We start from the raw sequence: 20,113 nt of genomic DNA, 5'->3' as shown, positions 1-20,113 counted from the left end.
GTTTTACAGGGAATGTTTCCCTGTTTTACTGATGTCCAGAAAGGTAGAATGGCTTGTCTCTAATGGTAGTTAGTGTCTTGATTGTTATTGGTTGGTTAGAATACATTACAGATACATACTTCTCTCAAGTAGCATACTAGGTGCTTGCAGGACTAGTGGGTAAGAGAGAACGTGCGACTGATTCTTGTGGGGAAAAGGACACATTTGAATGGGAGCATAATTGACTTTGGTAAAGATTGTCGTTAATTTATCAGATTTCTGTAGAACCAATATCCCGGGTTTTTATTAGCACCAATCCCAGGACTTGGTAGAAGGGTTGCACTCAACAAATATTAACTCTCTTACTGCTCCTTAGCTTTGCTGGGAATGTTTGTGCAACCCTTCAAGGCAGGTGAGGTGGGCAGGTGGGGGCGGGGGTCAGGGAGCTGCCAGATTAATCCTGAAACTGAAGTGGATACAGAAGCAGCAGTTTTCCTTGTTAGCTTTGGTTGCTGTCTGCAGTTGCTGTAATTAAATGAGTAAATATTTGCCTAACAATGTAATAGAAAGGAAGGCAGAATTCCTCTTTCTCTTCTAGTGTTATTTTTCCTCTGTGGTCACATTGGCCACATTGCCTGCCACATTGCCTCTGTGGTCACATCTGCCACATTGCCTGCCACATTGCCAGGCCCTTTGCTGGTGTTTCTGACTCACTATGCTCTGGATTAATATGTCTATTCATTGTCTTTCAGTAAAAATCTTTAACCTCTGAATTTTCAGAGCCTTTTAAAATACACAAGATCTTAGCTGGGTGTTACCGATTGTTAAGTTTTAGACCTTTCAACTTCCACATAAAATCGACATCAGATCAAATAATTATTGCCATGGTATCCAGTTTATGAAATTACAGGAAAAAATCCTTTAGATTGTCTAGTCTTTGTACCTGCACATGCCAGATTATTTTTAAAAATACACTTAATAGCTTTTTCCCCACTCAAAATAATTGTATTAGTTCAGTTTTAGCCTTGCTCATGCTAACCTTTACAGCCTGGGAGCTTCAAGTAAGCAGACGTGATGTAAGGAAAGGGGAAGTTCTTGCTTTCATTTTCATTTTCACACACGCACACTCTTTTGTAGATTTCTTATATTTCACCATACGCACTTCCCACACAAAAATGCTTTCTTAGATTATGAAATACAAGGAAAAAACTCATGACAGGAAATTTATGGAGAAGCAAATGAAATGTGCCTTCATTGTTTCTGAAAAGTCAACGTTCAATTCGAATCATTTTCATGTATGCAATATATCATTTTATCTGGCTTTTGAGATTCTGTCTTTCGTTTTGAGAAGTTTGACAGTGATGTGCCAAGATGAGTGTGTGTGTGTATTTTGCATTTATTCACTTTGGAGTTTACTGAGCTTGAATCTGTAAATTTATCTTTTAGTTTTATAGAAAAATTGAACAGAAAGTACAGAGCATTCCCATATACTTCCTCGCCTCACTCCGTTATCCCCTATTATTAACAGCATTAATGTGGTACATTTGTTACAATTGATGAACCAATACTGATATATTATTTTTAACTAAAGTCCACAGTTTACATTAAGGTTCATTTGTTGTGTTGTATAGTTCTATAGGTTTTGACAAATGTATAATGGCATGTATCTACCATTTTAGTATCATAAAGAGTAGTTTCACTGCCCTAAAATGTCCCTGTGCTCTACCCATTCATTTCTCCTTCCCTACCACCCCCAACCCCTGATAACCGCTGGTCTTTTTACTGTCTCCATAATTTTGCCATTTCTAGGTGTCATATATTTGGACTCATACAGTGTGTAGCCTTTTCAGATTGGCTTTTTTCACCAACAATATGCATTTAAGTTTCTTTCATGTCTTTTCATGACTTGATACCACATTTCTTTTTAGTGCTGAAGAATATTCCATTGTATGAGTGTACCACAGTTCATCCATTCACCTACTGAAGAACATCTTGGCTGCTTCCAAGTTTTAACAATTATGAATAAAGCCGCTATAAACATTTGTATACAGGTTTTTGTGTGGACCTAAGTTTTCAACTCACTGGGGTAAATACAAAGGAGTGTGACTACTAGATCATATGAGTGGAGTATGGTTAGTTTTAGTTTTGGAAGCAACTGCCACATTGTCTTCCAGAGTGGCTGTACCATGTTGCATTCCCAGAAGCAGTGGGTGAGTTTCTTTTGGTCCACATCCTCACCAACGTTTTGTATTGCCAGTGTTTTTTGGATTTTAGCCATTCTAATAGTTGTGGGATAGTATCTCATTGTTAGTTTAATTTGCAGTTACCTAACAACATGATGTCAAACATCTTTTCATATGGCTATTTGCCATTTGTATAGTATCTTTGGTAAGGTGTCTGTTCACATTTTTTATGCATTTTTAACTGGGTTGTTTGTTTTCTTATTATTGAGTTTGAAGAGCTCTTTGTATATGTTAGATACCAGCCCTTTATCAGATAAGTGTTTTGCAAGTATTTTCTCCCAGTCCGTGGCTTGTCTTTTTGTGCTTTTAGTAATGTCTTTTGAAGAGCAGAAGTTTTCAATTTGAATAAAGTCCAAATTTTTCTTTCATGGATTGTGCTTTTAGTGTTGTATCTAAAAAGTTATCACCAAGCCAAACCAAAGGTCGTCTAGATTTTCTCCTTTGGTATCTTCTAGGAGTTTTATAGTCTTTGAATTTTTTATTTAAGTCTGTGTTCCAGTTTGAGCTAATTTTTATGAAAGGTGTAAGGTCTGTCTACTTTGTTGTTGTTGTTGTTTGCGTGTGGATGTCCAGTTGTTCCAGCACCAGTTATTGAAAAGACTATCCTTTCTCCACTGAATTGCCTTTGTTCCTTTGTCAGACTTTGCCCATGTTTTTTGTTTTGTTTTGTTTTGTTTTGCCCAATCATCTTTTTCCTCTGTTCTTCAGATCAGGTAATGTCTATTTATCTCTTTCAAGGTCACTGAATCTTACTCCTTTCACTTCCATTCTGCTTTTACACTTCTTTTTTTTCACACTTGCTTTTTCCCATTTGGTGTATATTTTATTTCAGATATTTTTCAGTTTTAGAATTTTCACTTTGGTTCTTTTTTTTAAGCTTTTTTTTTTCTTTGTGGAGATGTCCTATCCTTTATTATGAACAAAGTTTTCTATACATCCTTGAGCATAGTTATGATAGACAGCTGCTTTAAAATCCTTGTCTGCTAATGCTAACATCTGGGTCATCTTGGGGTTGGTTGCTGTTGATTTTCTTTTATCTCAAGAATGAGTCACACAGGCATATGTCATTTTATTGCACTTTGCAAATACTGCGGTTTTTTACAAATTGAAGGTTTGTGACAACCCTGCAGTTGAACAAGTTTATTGGTGACATTTTTCCTACAACGTTTGCTCACTTTGTGTCCGTGTTACATTTTGGTGATTCTCGCAATGTTTCAAACTCTCCATCAGCAAAAAGATTACAACTCACTGAAGGCTCAGATGATGGTTAGTATTTATTAGCAATAAAGTCTTTTTTAAATTAAAGTATGCACATTTTTTTAGACATAATGTTATTGCACACTTAACAGGCTACAGTAGAAGCGTAACTTTTATAGGCACTGGAAGACAAAAAAATTTGTGTGACTTGCTTAATTGCAGTAGTGTGGAACCAAACCTGTAATATCTCTTGAGATATGCCTGTATTTTCTTGTTTCTTCATAGGTGAATAAATTTTGGATTGTGTGGTGGACAGTGCAGGTGAACCATTGTAGGGACTGGATTCTGGTACTTTCCAAAAAGTATTGACTTACCGATTATTTAGTTAACTATTTTTGCAGGCAGTTAATTTGGCTGAACTCAAACTGCACACTCTGTCTCCCCTGTAGAGGGCAGTAGCTCAGATCTAACTAATTCATTTAGGCTTAGCTGAGGTGGTTGTAGTTGTCCCCACAGGTTCATGATAAAGGATTCAGCGAGATATTTGGGCTCCCCACTGTAGCGCTTTTCTTTCACAGATCCCCCCCTCAGTTTCCAGTATCTGTGATTGCCATAAATTCAGTTCTCTGATTCTTCAAGCCAGCAAAACTTTGAGTTTCTGAATTCTCGCCATTCTATTTAGCATGGGCTGCTGGCCTTCAAGTTAGAGGTTATAAATAACTTGGACACTCATCCCGTGTTATTCCCTTTTCCCATATCTACTCTACATCTGCCTACTTTTGTTCATTCTCCAAGGACTTGAGGAAGCCATTCTTATATATCGTCAGTGTCTACTGGAGAGTTGGTCAAATGGGAGCATACTAGGCGATGACCAGAGCAGGACTGTACCAAAATCAGGAAGAAGGCAAGCAAAGGGGAAAGAAAAATGAAATAAAGCAAACACCAGTATAAAAACAGGCAGAGACTATTAATCAAGGAGGATTAGAGGATGTTTACAGGAAGGCATAGTGGCCCAGAATAACCCATCTCAGAGGAAAACATTTGTAGTGCACCAAACCAATATTTATGGCATTTTGTAAGTATCTGAATATTTTATCTGTAAAGAACTGATTGGATCTGTTCTAAAGTATAGTTATATATGTTGCTCCTAACATTCTTTTAGACTGTAAATTTCTCAAAGTAGGAATGAAAGAAGAAGCTGGAATTTTTTTTAGGATAGATTTAGTTTGTTCCATGGAAAGAGATCTCTAACATAAACAGGAGAATTGTACCCAGATAACAATAGTGGTATAATGTTTGCATGGTCTCGATTATAGGTCAATATCTGGGTACAAACCCATTGTTAAAAGTCCCTCAGTTTCTTGGCAAGATGTGGAAATGTGTGCTCAGATTGTCTTTGGGAAAATGTAGTTAGTGTATTCGAAGCATCAAGCATGAAGTCCATCATACAGTAAGTGCCCCTGTATGTTAACTGTAATATTTACCTTGCAGAGTTGTTGGGAAGATTAGATACTATATGACAAGTGATGAGATGTCTAGTACTCAGTAGGTGCCTAATAAATGTTAGTGTGATGAAGCTGCTGTAACCGATGTTGTTCCCCAGTATGCAGGCTTTGCATTTCACAACTCTAGTGGGTGCCACTCATATCATAGTCATTGTAACCATATATATATATATATATATAACCATAACCATATATATATATGGTTAACTATATATATATATATATATATATATATATATAGGCAGGTGGCAGTAGAGTGCCTTGGGAAGGGACAATTTGTATTTATCTGTACAGGGACACCAATCGAACCAATAGTGATACTGCAAATTTGTAGTCTTTGCAATAATAGATGTATAGATAATTCCTCTGTATCGTTTGTGGTTAGGTCAGATGTAGGAAACTTTGTGACATTCTAACTGACACGTTATAATAGGATATTAGCAAATGAGAGTGTCTTTAGGGAAAAACAACCAGAATTAATGTTAAATAAAGAACTGTTGAAAGAACGCTTTTTGTGTATTTGGGAAAAGAGTCATTAGGTCTGGGGAATTTTACAGGTTAGCTGACTCCAGATACTGGAGGGGCTACCCATGATAAAGGTCATCTGTTTTATCTGTTATGCTCATTTTATTCTAAGAGTAAAAGATAATAGTTCACATTATTTGAAATTTGTAATTTGAGTCATCCTCTGACTCTAGAAGCAGTGACATATGTAATACAAATTCAAAGCAGTGTATGTTCTAGAAGCTATATAATCTGTCTGAGTTTGGAATGCATTTGGATAGAACTACGATTGGTAGATGGAACACTTGGTAAGCCAAGCCCAGCTCAGTATGAGAAAAAAAATCGTTAGGTTATGTTGCCTATTCACGGGCACACTGCTTCACACAATGGAGCATGCCTTCTTACTGAAAGTTCTTTAGCAGAACTTAGAGAGGACCTCTTGTCAGGAATATTCTAGAGGATGTTCTTATAGGATGAGTGGTTGGCCTCAAACAACCTTAAGGTACCTTCTAGTGGGAGATTCTTTGATTCTATGACTAGGCAATATACTCCAGCAAATAGAAGAAGCCTTTCGTTTTAAACAAATGTTTCTAGCATTGCAAATCATCAGCTTATAAGAATGTCATCTAGCCAAAATGGATTTACATCGTCGCCTGCAGTGCAGTTCTTGGTACCAGCATGTAGGTGTTGATCAAAATGATAACTTTTAGTACTGCTTCTGTGAGTGTGACCCATTCTATGTATTATTATGTGACAAAGATTTTTAGTTATTTAATTGAAAATTGTACTTTACAATAAGGTTCACAATGAAATTATTTAAAGCACGTTAGGGACACTGACTAACCTGTAGTTGCTCATAGATCTCTCCTCTTTGCAATAGGTGTGTTCATCGTTGCTGCTAAGCGGACACCCTTTGGAGCTTACGGAGGTCTTTTGAAAGACTTCACAGCTACTGACTTGGCTGAATCTGCTGCCAGGGCTGCCTTGTCTGCTGGCAAAGTCTCGCCTGAAACTATTGACAGTGTCGTTGTAGGCAACGTCATACAGGTTAGTAGGGCTGAAGGGACATTTCATTCCTATTGCTTTCTTTTATCAGTCCTCTGACTCCAAAAGCAATGGCATATATAATTAAAAAGGACATATATAATTCAAAAGAACATATATTCAGAAACTATATATCTATCTGGGATCTGTCTGGGACTTGGGATACATTTTATTGCTTCTTAAATAGCAAATTAATCTCCTTGACTTATTTGAAGTAAATTGGTTCTCTCTGTGTGCCACTAAGGAGGGTAGCAAACCCAAGCAATGCAACACATCTCCCATCATTTCTTACACACAGTAGGAGCTTGGTCAGTGTTTTGTGGGAAATGAGAAGCTCCTTTACCCTCTACCTTGCTATGTATGGTGTACAAAATAGATGATTCATTTGCAGTAATTGAAAGCTGAATATTCCTTCAAAGTGTGACCATGAAGTGGGGACTGTCTTACTCTTCCCAGACCTCATTGGTGGGACGGAGGCTCTACACTGAGTGCATTGCCACTGACAGTACTGGGGCCCTAATCACTGTTCTCCTGACTCGTTAAGGTGGTTCCAGACTGAGAAGGGTGAGGCAGGCTGAGAAGACTTGAGGCTACTGCCACCTCCTGCGCTGAGCGCTTTCAGCTCTTAGAGCTGGGATAAGGCTCAGAAAAAGGTGCACAGTTGTCCCTTGTGAATAATGCTGCTTTGAACATCAAGTACAAGTTTTTGTGTGGACATAGGTTTTTATTTCCCTTGGGTGTATACCTATGAGTGTAATTGCTAGGCTATATGGTATCTCTACATTTAATTGTTTCAGAAACTTTCAGACTGTTTTCCAAAGCAGCTGAAACATTTTACGTTCATACCTACAGTGTATGAAGGTTCCACTTTTGCCACATCCTTGTCAACACTTGTTATTGTGTGTCTTTTTATTATAGCCATTCTAGTGAATATGAAGTAGTATCTCATTGTGGTTTTAATTTGCCTTTCCCTGATGACTGATGATGTGAACAACTTTTCATTAGCTTGTTGCCAGTGCCATATCTTCTTGGAGAGTGTCTAATTCATATCCTTTTCTCATTTTTTAATTGGGTTATTTGTCTTTTTATTATTGAGTCATAAGTGTTCTTTATATATCCTAGATATGAGTCCCTTAACAGATACATGATTTGTAAATATTTTTCTATACTTTGCTATCTTTTCATTTCTTAATAGTATCTTTTGGAGTATGAAAATTTTTAATTTTGATGAAGCCCAATTTCAGTTGTTGTTGCTCAGGCTTTTGGTGTCATTATCTAAGAATCCATTTCCATATCTAAGGTCATGAAGACTTATCCCTATGTTTTCTTCTAAGTTTTATAGTTTTAGCTCTTACATTTAGGCCTTTGATTTATTTTGATTTAATTTTTTTATATGTTTTGAGGTACAGGTCCAAATTCATTCTTCTGCATGTGGCTATCCAGTTGTTCTAGCACTATTTGTTGAAAAGACTATTCTTTCTCCCATTGAATGGTCTTGGCACTGTTATGGAAAATCAGTTGACCATAGACACATGATTTTATTTTTGGACTCCCAGTTCTCTTCCACTGATCTATATGTCTATCCTTTTTATGTCAGTTCCACACTGTCTTGATCATCATTGCTTCTTTGTAAGTTTTGAAATCAAGAAATGTGAGTCCTCCTACTTAGTTATTCATTTCAAAGTTGTTTTGGCTATTCTGGGTCTCCTGCAGTTTGATAATTTTAGAATCTGTTTACCCATTTCTACAAATAAGTCAGCTAAGATTCTGATAGAGATTGTTTTGAATCTGTAGGTCAATTGAAGGAGTATTGCCATGAACATGGCATGTTTTTTCACTTGTATAAATCCTCTTTAATTTTTTCAACAATGTCTTAGAGTTGTCAGAATATGTTTTGCACTTCTTTTGTTAAATTTATTCTTAAGTATTTTATTCTTTCAGATGCTATTGTGAATGGAATTGTTTTCTTATTTCATTTTCAGATTGTTCATTGCAAGTGTATAGAAATGCAGCTGATTTTTCAAAAAAAGAAATGCAATTGATTTCTATGTATTAATTTTATATCCTGAAACCTTGAACTCATTTATTACTTCTAATCATTTTCTAGTTGATTACTTAGGATTTTTTATATATAACATTATGTCATCTGAGAGTAGAAATAGTTATGTTTCTTTCTTTCCAATCTGGATTTCTTTTATTTATGTATTTATTTTTCTTACCTAATTGCTCTGTCTAGAACCTCTGATGTTGAATGAAAGAGACAAAAAATGGATATCCCTGTCTTGTTCCTGATATTGTGGGGAAAGCATCCAGTCTTTCACCATTAAGTATGATTATATGGGTTTTTCTAGATGCCCTTTATCAGGTTGAGGAAGTTCTCTTCTTTTCCTAGGTTATGAATGTTTTTATCATGAAAAGGTGTTGGATTTTGTCAAGTGCTTTTTCTATGTCAATTGAGATGATCGTATGAGTTTTGTTTTTTATTCTGTTGATACAACGTGATATATTAATTGACTTTCAGGTGATGAAACAACCTTACATTTCTGGATGACCCTTACACTGGTCATGGCATATAATTCTTTTTGTACATTGCTGAATTCTGTTTGCTAGTATTTCGTTGGAGATTTTTATATTCATATTCATAAGAGATATTAATCTGTACTTTTTTGTGATGTCTTTGTCTGGTTTTGATATCAGGATAATTCTGGCTTCATGATGAGTTGGGAAGTGATCCTTTTCTATTTTTTAGGAAGAGTTTGTGATAATTGGTATTAATGCTTCTTTAAATGTTTGGTAGAATTCAGTAATGAAGCCAGTCTGGGCTTTTTTGGTGAGTAGTGTTTTGATTACTAATTAATTCAGTCTTCACTTGTTATAGGTCTATTCATATTGTCTATTTTTCTTTGAGTTGGGTTCAGTAGTTTGTGTCTTTCTAGGCACTTGTCCCCTTTACCTAAATTATCTAATTTATTGGCACACAACTGTTCATGGTAGTCAATTCTCGTTATTCACAGTAGTTATGTTTTATATAGTGGCCGTGTACACCGAATTAGCAAGTATTGAACCACTGCTCCCAGGGGAAACGACAGGGTGAGGTTCCTGTGAGCCTCCAGTCACAACATTTTTGTTAACTGATCAGTACATAACCTTGTTTTATATATGTTTCTATTTAAGGACACCGTATTTAATATATATTGTTGATTCATTAGCATTACACTCACAGCCAACAGCACTATCACTCATGCCTGAATGAAGTTTATCTAACACATATTTTCTCTGTGAGGCACGTCACTGCCTTCTTGCACTTAGGGATACTGGAGAGCAAGGACTTCAGCATTATTACTTGGGGGCCATTTTAAACAGTAAAATCACCCACAAGAAGCACAAAAATGCATAAAACTAAATAGACTGCAGGAAGATCACTATTTCTAGGATGAGAGCTGAAGCAAGAAGGCAGAGTGTCCCCTTGTTCATCCTTAGCTAGGAACGTGCATATCAGGCAGCTAAAATTTTTCTCCACGCTGCACATGTCTGCAAATGACCACAAAAGTGCTGCAAGTATTGATTTTGGGGGTTACAAATAAATTTTAGCAAGTAGGTGAATTTGCAAGTATATAATCTACACATAATAAGAATCGACTATACTTTGAACTTATATATTTATGTCCTGCCTATTTTGAGAGGTGTTAAGGTTCTTGGTGTTAAAGGCACTAATGTACCTTTATTGTAGAGAGAGCTAAAGCAAATTTGATAAAACGTAAAGAATTGGTCCATCAAGGTAACTTTAGGATGTTCATTGTACTATTCTTGTAACTTTACATTTTATCAAATTTGCTTTAGCTTTCTCTACAATAGAAGCTGTTGTTATTGTTAAAAAGAAAAAAAAGTTGTTTCATCCCTTCTTACTCAAAGTGTGTGGTCCTTGGACCAGCAACATTGGCCTCACCAGGGCAGTGGTTAGAAATGCAGAATCTCAGGTAGTCCTAGACCTATTTACTGAGAACCTACATTTTAACAAGATGCCCCAGTATGCATTTTAAAGTTTGGGAAGCAGTAGTCTAGTCCCACCTCTTATTCTCCTGACCATTGTTCATCTTTCCCCTTCCTAGGTCAGCCAGCCTCAGCCTTGGTTACACATTACAATCACCTGGGTGCTATTAAAAGTAACTACTGATGCCTGTGGCCACCTCCAGCCTTTCTGGTTTAATTGGTTTGGCTGGGAGCTTGAGCATCACTGTGTTAATAAAGCTTCCTCAGTTATTCCACTGTGCAGCCAAGGTTGAGAACCATAGCCTCTAATGCTTCCTCTGTTAAAGAACATACTACTTCGAGATGGCGTATTCCATTTTTAAACAGTTCTAATTGTTATGAAATTCTGTGTTCTACTGAGATTTTAATATAAGGATTTCTCATACTTTGTTTAAAATCGAGTTGGCCGAATTACAGTTTTTATTCAAATCATTAACACGTATTATATAAAATATGCTGTACCTGTATGCATTGTGTCCTACCTTAGAGCCATATAATTTATAATTTTTGAAAAATTGTAAACATTTTACTATATTGTGTCCTTCTTCTTAATTCCTAGATATATAGAGGAAATTCTTTTTCTTTCCCTCTGTTCCAGACTTCTTCAGATGCTATATACTTGGCAAGACATGTTGGTTTGCGTGTGGGAATCCCAAAAGAGACCCCAGCTGTCACTGTTAATAGGCTCTGTGGCTCCGGTTTCCAGTCCATTGTGAATGGATGTCAGGTATAGGTAACATTTAATTCTCTGAAAATATTAATAGTTATTAGAGGAAATGCCTCACTTCAATATAACACTGTAGGTTTTTAATTTTATAGTACTTATTAGGAGAGGTCAATATTTAATTTTTCTTGGAAAAATATTCATAGAAAATAGTTTCTTGAAAGCTAGTAATGAACCTTGAAAACATTATGCTAAATGGAATAAGCCAGTCACAAAAGGACAAATACTGTATGAGTCCACTTATATGAGGTCCCTCAAGTGGTCAGATTCATAGCGACAGAAAGTAGAATGGGGATTGTTGGGGCTGGTGGGGAAGAGAGAATGGGGAGTTAGTGTTTAGTGGGTGTGGGGTTTCAGTTTGGAAATTGAAAAAGACTTCTGGAGATGGATGGTGGTTGGTTGCATAACAGTGTGAATGTACTTAATGACCTATATATTTAAAATTGGTTAGAATGGTAAATTTTATGTTATGTGTATTTTATCACAATTTTTAAAAAGCTAGTCATGACTGTCATTCTTTTTTTTTTTTTTTAATTTGGGACTTTCTTTTTTTAACATCTTTATTGGGGTATAATTGCTTTACAATGGTGTGTTAGTTTCTGCTTTATAACAAAGTGAATCAGTCATACATAAACATATGTTCCCATATGTCTTCCCTCTTGCGTCTTATTGAGTGCTTCCTATGTGCCAGACACTGTGCACATAGATTTACATTCAATATCTCATTTAATCTTCACAACTGTCCTATGAGGCAAGAACTATTATTCCCATTTTACGGGCAAGGAAACTGATTATTAAAGGCATTAAGGTTACTAAGTTATAGAGGAAGAATCTGAACCCAGGTCTGTGAGAGTGCCGGGCAAGGCAGTTTGAAACACTGAATAAAGACTCTAAGATGAGGAAGGGAGCTGGAGAATTTAGAGACTGATAAGAAATGTATTTTATTACAAAGGAACTGAATGATACTGTTGGTAGAAGTACAAACTAGCATAATCTCTTCAAGGGATAGTTGGGCAAATACATTTGTTCCCTTGAGCATAAGGAAAAGGGATATAGTAAAATCTAAGTTGTCAAAGTCTTCATGTTATTACAAAATAAAAGATAAAACTTTGTAATGAATAAATCACTTTCAGGTTAATTTATTTCTGTAACAATATATCAGGTAGTGACCCTGATTTTCCTAGCAATCATTTTAAACATCAGGCTCTTGGAGGATTTTTTTGTTTTTCTTTTTTCCCTCCAGATTTAAAGTGATTTATTTTCTAATAATAAAAACATAACATGTTCATTATGGGGATTTTAGAAAAATAGAGAAGAAAAAAAATAAAAGTACCCTAAATTCCTACCTCTAGAGAAGGTCACTGTGTGAATTTCAGATATATATTTAAATAAATAATTGGGTACTTAGATTACATAATTTTTTACTTCATATCTCAACTTTTTTCTAATTCTTTCTTCCTCAGTCATTCCTGATGACTTTTGGAAGACTCCTTAGACCCGGTCTTTTTCCTTTTGGCTTAGGGATGAGCAAACTACAGCCCATTGGCAAATCTTGCCTGCTGCTTGTTCTTCTACAGCCTACAAGTTAAGAATATTTTTTACATTTTTAAATAGTTAAAAAATTAAGTGAAGAATAGTATTTTATGACACATGAAAATTATATGAAATTTAAATGCAAGTGTCCATAAATGAAGTTTTATCGGAACACACTTACACTCATTTTATAACTGTGTTATCAAAGTTTTTCTGTTAGGTTACAAGATTCATAAACCTCTCTTGTTTCTAGAACCCCTCTCAGGTTAAGCTTTGAGGAAGAGAATCAGTAGCCATATTAGTTTGCCATTTAATTTAAAATTGTACATTTATCTTTAACTTGCAAAAACTTGGTTAATTATTGGTACTGAAAAAGTCCTTGTTTTTTTTTAATTTTTGTTATAGGCATTTTTAATGTCTACGTAAAACCTCAGAGCTATAACATTGTTAATTATGCTTATTGTTGAAATAACATTGAGGTAAATGTTTTGATAGTGTACCCATGTAACAAGGGGTTTATAATATTTTAATTGCATAGATTTTAGTAATCAGAACTTTCACTGGACATTTGATACAGAATTGAAGGACAACTTGGCTCATTTACTAATCAATTTTGTTCATTTATAAGGGGCAAAATCAACTTATTTTCTTGTTTCTTTATATTACTGGACAGTCGTTCCTCAAATTTCAATAAGCTTCAATTTCATTTCCTGAATTCAGCCTCTGGGGTGCTGCATGGCTGTTGTAAAAATAACAGCAATTACATGTACAACCAGTGCAATGAAATATCCAGGAGCATGTTGAGTGTAACTGCAGACAAGTGATTGATAAGCTGCAATGTGTAACATGCTATTTTTCGTGTAAATGTACAAAAACTAGTTATATGAGTTCACCTTTGATTTTCTTTGAGAACTTATACAGAACATTCCTAAAACATACATTTACAAACTTTACAATATGTTAAATAATTTATGGTTCAGGTTCATCTGTATACTGCTTTTTTTTTTTTTTTTTTTAAATTGTAACCATAGACAGCCGGGTACACAAAAGCTACAGATCACCACAACGAGCTGCATGCAAATCTTGAATTCTTAGAGGATTTTTTTTAAAGATTAAACTTTTTTTTAACCCATTATATAATAAAGAGAACAAACTGACTAGGATAGATGACTCCATAAATCTCTCTAATTATTTCCCACTAAAAATAAAATTTGAATCTACTTTATTAACAAAAAAGCAAAGGTCCATGCAGAATCCTCAACTATAGTGTGTATTATCACAACACAATGTTAAATGGAGCTATTTTCACTGCACAACTTTTGGCAGCTAAAGCTGCATATGTTATCCTGCACGGATGATAGAAGGAGGCCAATCTTAACATATGCAAAGGAAATTCACAGCCTCAATAATATTCATTGCAATAGTTAATAACTCTGAAATTTCAAAACATTTTCTATTTTTTCTAATCTGAATCATCATGAATCAGGTTCCAATTTTTTCTCTTTTAGTCCTTAGAGAAAATAAATATTAGCTGGACCCTGGTGAAAACTCATTCTTTAACTCGGTCTGGAAAATAACATCTTGATCTTGATGAAAATGAACTAGGTCTAAATATACAGTTGGGGATTTCCTCAACTCCTTTTCATTTTGTCAATGTCTTTTTAAATTGTGGAAGTCAAATATAGACTTTGTTCTGAGCCATATGACTTGGAATTTTGTTCAGATGGAATCAGATTTGAATTAGGAACAAATTAATCTAATCTACTTTTATTACAGGTGTAGGCATACTACATACACAAGCTTCCATCATTGTCAAATATAGTAACATAATGCTGTGGATGATAACTAGGCTTGTCCTATTCTGAATCCATATAAATGAATGGTCTGCTTGTTTCGATATAACAAAATGTGGAAAATGTCTTAAAAATCGCATTTTCAAAAATAGATAGGAATATAAATCTAATTAATGTAATATATATTATAGCGGAGTAGGAGAGAATCAAGATGATTAAATGTTTCTGTAACCTCAAGGTAAGATTTTACTCCTCTGCCTAACACTACTAAATTCTTCCCTTTAAAACACAGGAATATTGTTATTGCTAAATTTTCTAAGGGGCTAGGCTAAATGCAGTTTCATCATTAATGTTATATTCATATTAAAGTATGACTCTAAGAAGAATATTGCTCTGACTTCTTTTAATACTATTGTTCCTGAGCCCTTAAGTCTTAAATTTCTGGTGGTTTCTTCAAGGCACTTAGATTTTATACACTGTCTTACTAAATATTGGGAAACAACAACACTAATAATGATTATTACTCTTGAATCCTTTGTGGTTGGAAAGAAAATTTGTGTGAAATTGACTTTGAACAACTTTCCACCAAGGAAATCATGTTTTTAGGCTTTTGTTGCTATCAATTTTACCCTTTCTTTAGCGTACTTAGCTCATATGTTTTGCTTTTTCACCAAGCTTATAGCAAAGATGAATTGCTTGGCCAATTATCATCTATGTGATTGCAGGACTGGTAAGACAAGAGAGGGAAAAAGTATATAAGAAAAGAGATTGGCATAATAGAGAATGAAAGTGGTGCTTATATATTGATAACTATATCCCTCCTTAAATGAGGTTGACATTATTACAGATCAGAGTTTTCCTTTGCTACTGTCTATATTTTATCACAGCTATAAATTTTGAGACCTTACGTGATTTTCATTACTACAGTGGGACAAAATATTTTATATTCACATTCTTGGGTTGGAGTCCATTTTGCTTTATAAAATGGGTGTATTCAAGATAGTAATTTATTTATTTATTTAAACCTCTTTACTGGAGTATAATTGCTTTACAATGGTGTGTTAGTTTCTGCTTCATAACAAAGTGAATCAGTTATACATATACATATGTTACCATATCTCTTCCCCCTTGCGTCTCCCTCCCTCCCACCCCTCTAGATGGTCACAAAGCACCAAGCTGATATCCCTGTGCTATGCAGCTGCTTCCCACTAGCTATCTATTTTAAGTTTGGTAGTGTATATATGTCCATGCCACTCTCTCACTTTGTCACAGCTTACCCTTCCCCCTCCCCATATCCTCAAGTCCATTCTCTAGTAGGTCTGTGTCTTTATTCCTGTCTTGCCCCTAGGTTCTTCATGACCTTCCTTTTTTTTTTTCTTAGATTACATATATATGTGTTAGAATGCGGTATTTGTTTTTCTCTTACTGACTTCACTCTGTATGACAGACTCTAGGTCCATCCACCTCACTACAAATAACTCAATTTTGTTTCTTTTTATGGCTGAGTAATATTCCATTGTATATATGTGCCACATCTTCTTTATCCATTCATCTGTTGATGGACACTTAGGTTGCTTTCATGTCCTGGCTACTGTAAATAGAGCTGCAATGAATATTTTGGTACATGACTCTTTTTGAATTATGGTTTTCTCAGGGTATATTCCCAGTAGTGCGATTGCTGAGTCGTATGGTAGTTCTATTTTTAGTTTTTTAAGGAACCTCCATACTGTTCTCCATAGTGGCTGTATCCATTTACATTCCCACCAACAGTGCAAGAGTGTTCCCTTTTCTCCACACCCTCTCGAGCATTTACTGTTTCTAGATTTTTTGATGATGGCCATTCTGACCAGTGTGAAATGATATCTCATTGTAGTTTTGATTTGCATTTCCTAATGATTAATGATGTTGAGCATTCTTTCATGTGTTTGTTGACAATCTGTATATCTTCTTTGGAGAAATGTCTATTTAGGTCTTCAGCCCATTTTTGGATTGAGTTGTTTGTTTTTTTGATATTGAGCTGCATGAGCTGCTTGTAAATTTTGGAGATTAATCCTTTGTCAGTTGCTTCATTTGCAAATATTTTCTTCCATTGTGAGGGTTGTCTTTTGGTCTTGTTTATGGTTTCCTTTGCTGTGCAAAAGCTTTTAAGTTTCATTAGGTCCCATTTGTTTATTTTTGCTTCTATTTCCATTTCTCTAGGAGGTGGGTCAAAAAGGATCTTGCTGTGATTTATGTCACAGAGTGTTCTGCCTATGTTTTCCTCTAAGAGTTTGATAGTGTCTGGCCTTACATTTAGGTCTTTAATCCACTTTGAGTTTATTTTTGTGTATGGTGTTAGGGACTGTTCTAATTTCATACTTTTACATTTAACTGTCCAGTTTTCCCAGCACCACTTATTGAAGAGGCTGTCTTTTCTCCACTCTATATTCTTGCCTCCTTTATCAAAGATAAGGTGTCCATATGTGCGTGGGTTTATCTCTGGGCTTTCTATCCAGTTCCATTGATCTATATTTCTGTTTTTGCGCCAGTACCATACTGTCTTGATTACTGTAGCTTTGTAGTGTAGTCTGAAGTCAAGGAGCGTGAGTCCTCCAGCTCCATGTTTCATTCTCAAGATTGCTTTGGCTATTTGGGGTCTTTTGTGTTTCCATACAAATTCTTAAATTTTGTGTTCCAGTTCTGTGAAAAATGCCAGTGGTAGTTTGATAGGGATTGCATTAAATCTGTAGATTGCTTTAGGTAGTAGAGTCATTTTCACCATGTTGATTCTTCCAATCCAAGAACATGGTATATCTCTCCATCTATTTGTATCATCTTTAATTTCTTTCATCAGTGTCTTATAATTTTCTGCATACAGGTCTTTTGTCTCCTTAGGTAGGTTTATTCCTAGATATTTTATTCTTTTTGTTGCAGTGGTAAATGGGAGTGTTTTCTTAATTTCACTTTCAGATTTTTCATCATTAGTGTATAGGAATGCAAGAGATTTTTGTGCATTAATTTTGTATCCTGCCACTTTACCAAATTCATTGATTAGCTCTAGTAGTTTTCTGGTAGCATCTTTAGGATTCTCTATATATAGTATCATGTCATCTGCAAACAGTGACAGCTTTACTTCTTCTTTTCCAATTTGGATTCCTTTTATTTCTTTTTCTTCTCTGATTGCTGTGGCTAAAACTTCCCAAACTATGTTGAATTACAGTGGTGAGAGTGGGCAACCTTGTCTTGTTCCTGATCTTAGTGGGAATGGTTTCAGTTTTTCACCATTGAGGACGATGTTGGCTGTGGGTTTGTCATATATGGCCTTTATTATGTTGAGGAAAGTTCCCTCTGCCTACTTTCTGCATGGTTTTTATCATAAATCAGTGTTGAATTTTGTCAAAAGCTTTCTCTGCATCGATTGAGATGATCATATGGTTTTTGCCTTCAGTTTGTTAATATGGTGTATCACATGGATTGATTTGCATATATTGAAGAATCTTGCATTCCTGGGATAAACCCTACTTGATCATGGTGTATGATCCTTTTAATGTGCTGTTGGATTCTGTTTGCTAGTATTTTGTTCAGGATTTTTGCATCTATGTTCATCAGTGATATTGGCCTGTAGTTTTCTCTCTTTGTGATATCTTTATCTGGGTTTGGTATCAGGGTGATGGTGGCCTCATAGAATGAGTTTGGGAGTGTTCCTCCCTCTGCTATATTTTGGAAGAGTTTGAGAAGGATAGGGGTTAGCTCTTCTCTAAATGTTTTTTTTTTTTTTTGCGGTACGCGGGCCTCTCACTGTTGTGGCCTCTCCCATTGTGGAGCACAGGCTCCGGACATGCAGGCCCAGTGGTCACGGCTCACGGGCCCAGCCGCTTCACAGCATGTGGGATCCTCCCGGACCGGGGCACGAACCCGCGTCCCCTGCATCGGCAGGCGGACTCCCAACCACTGCGCCACCAGGGAAGCCCTTCTCTAAATGTTTGATAGAATTCGCCTGTGAAGCCATCTGATCCTGGGCTTTTGTTTGTTGGAAGATTTTTAATCACAGTTTCAATTTCAGTGCTTGTGATTGGTCTGTTCATATTTTCTATTTCTTCCTGGTTCAGTTTCGGGAGGTTGTGCATTTCTAAGAATGTGTCCATTTCTTCCAGGTTGTCCATTTAAGTGACATACAGTAGTTGCTTGTAGCAGTCTCTCATGATCTTTTGTATTTCTGCAGTGTCAGTTGTTACTTCTCCTTTTTCATTTCTAATTTTGTTGATCTGAGTCCTCTCCCATTTTTTCTTGATGAGTCTGGCTAATGGTTTATCAATTTTGTTTATCTTATCAAAGAACCAGCTTTTAGTTTTATTGATCTTTACTATTGTTTCCTTCATGTCTGTTTCATTAATTTCTGATCTGATCTTTATGATTTCTTTCTTTCTTTGGTTTGAGGAACAAAAAACTTTGGGTTCTTCTTTGTTCTGCTTTCTCTAATTGCTTTAGGTGTAAGGTTAGGTTGTTTATTTGAAACTCTCCTTGTTTCTTTTTTTTTTTTTTTGCGGTACGCAGGCCTCTCACTGTTGTGGCCTCTGCCGTTGTGGAGCACAGGCTCCGGACGCGCAGGCCCAGTGACCATGGCTCATGGGCCCAGCCGCTCTGTAGCATGTGGGATCTTCCTGGACCGGGCCACGAACCCGTGTCCCCTACATCGGCAGGTGGACTCTCAATCACTGCGCCACCAGGGAAGCCCTCTCCTTGTTTCTTGAGGTAGGATTGTATTGCTATAAACTTCCCTCTTAGAACTGCTTTTGCTGCATCCCATAGGTTTTGGGTCATCATGTTTTCATTGTCATTTGTTTCTAGGTATTTTTTGATTTCCTCTTTGATTTCTTCAGTGATATCTTGGTTATTTAGTAGTGTATTGTTTAGCCTCCATGTGTTTGTATTTTTTACAGTTTTTTTCCTGTAGTTGGTATCTAGTATAGCATTGTGGTCGGAAAAGATACTTGAGACTATTTCAGTTTTCTTAAATTTACTGAGGATTAATTTGTGACCCAAGATATGATCTATCCTGGAGAATGTTCCAGGAGCACTTGAGAAGAAAGTGTATTCTGTTCATTTTGGAAGGAATGTCCTAAGTATCAATTAAGTCCATCTGGTCTAATGTGTCATTTAAAGCTTGTGTTTCCTTATTTATTTTCATTTTGGATGATTGGTGAAAGTGGGGTGTTAAAGTCCCCTACTATTTTTGTGTTACTGTTGATTTCCCATTTTATGGTTGTTAGCATTTGCCTTGAGATGCTCCAATGTTGGGTGCATAAATATTTACAATTGTTATATCTTCTTCTTGGATTGATCCCTTGATCATTATGTAGTGTCCTTCTTTGTCTCTTGTAATAGCCTTTAATTTAAAGTCTATTTTGTCTGGTATGAGTATTGCTACTCCAGCTTTCTTCTGACTTCCATTTGCATGGAGTATCTTTTTCCATCCCCTCACTTTCAGTCTGTATGTGTCCCTAGGTCTGAAGTGGGTCTCTTGTAGACAACATATATACGGGTCTTGTTTTTGTATCCATTCAGCCAGTCTCTGTCTTTTGG

General features: G+C 35.9%; 1 protein-coding gene across 4 annotated transcripts in view; it reads left to right on the top strand.

Annotated features, from left to right (window-relative positions):
* ACAA2 (acetyl-CoA acyltransferase 2) overlaps nucleotides 1-20,113 on the top strand; it is a 46,524-nt gene that overhangs the window by 1,808 nt on the left and 24,603 nt on the right. For 2 of the 4 annotated variants that reach the window (XM_073790709.1, XM_073790710.1), the window contains exons 2-3: nucleotides 6,309-6,475; nucleotides 11,061-11,228. In XM_073790709.1, coding sequence (XP_073646810.1) covers nucleotides 6,309-6,475; nucleotides 11,061-11,228 — 335 coding nt within the window. The remainder of the gene's footprint in view (nucleotides 1-6,308; nucleotides 6,476-11,060; nucleotides 11,229-20,113) is intronic. The other 2 variants (XM_019937038.3, XM_019937041.3) reach the window with 2 other exon arrangements.

Source organism: Tursiops truncatus, chromosome 13 (genome assembly GCF_011762595.2).
Source record: "Tursiops truncatus isolate mTurTru1 chromosome 13, mTurTru1.mat.Y, whole genome shotgun sequence".
Lineage (NCBI taxonomy): Eukaryota > Metazoa > Chordata > Mammalia > Artiodactyla > Delphinidae > Tursiops > Tursiops truncatus.
Note: the sequence above shows the minus strand (reverse complement) of the source record. Positions and strands in the feature narration are given on the sequence as shown.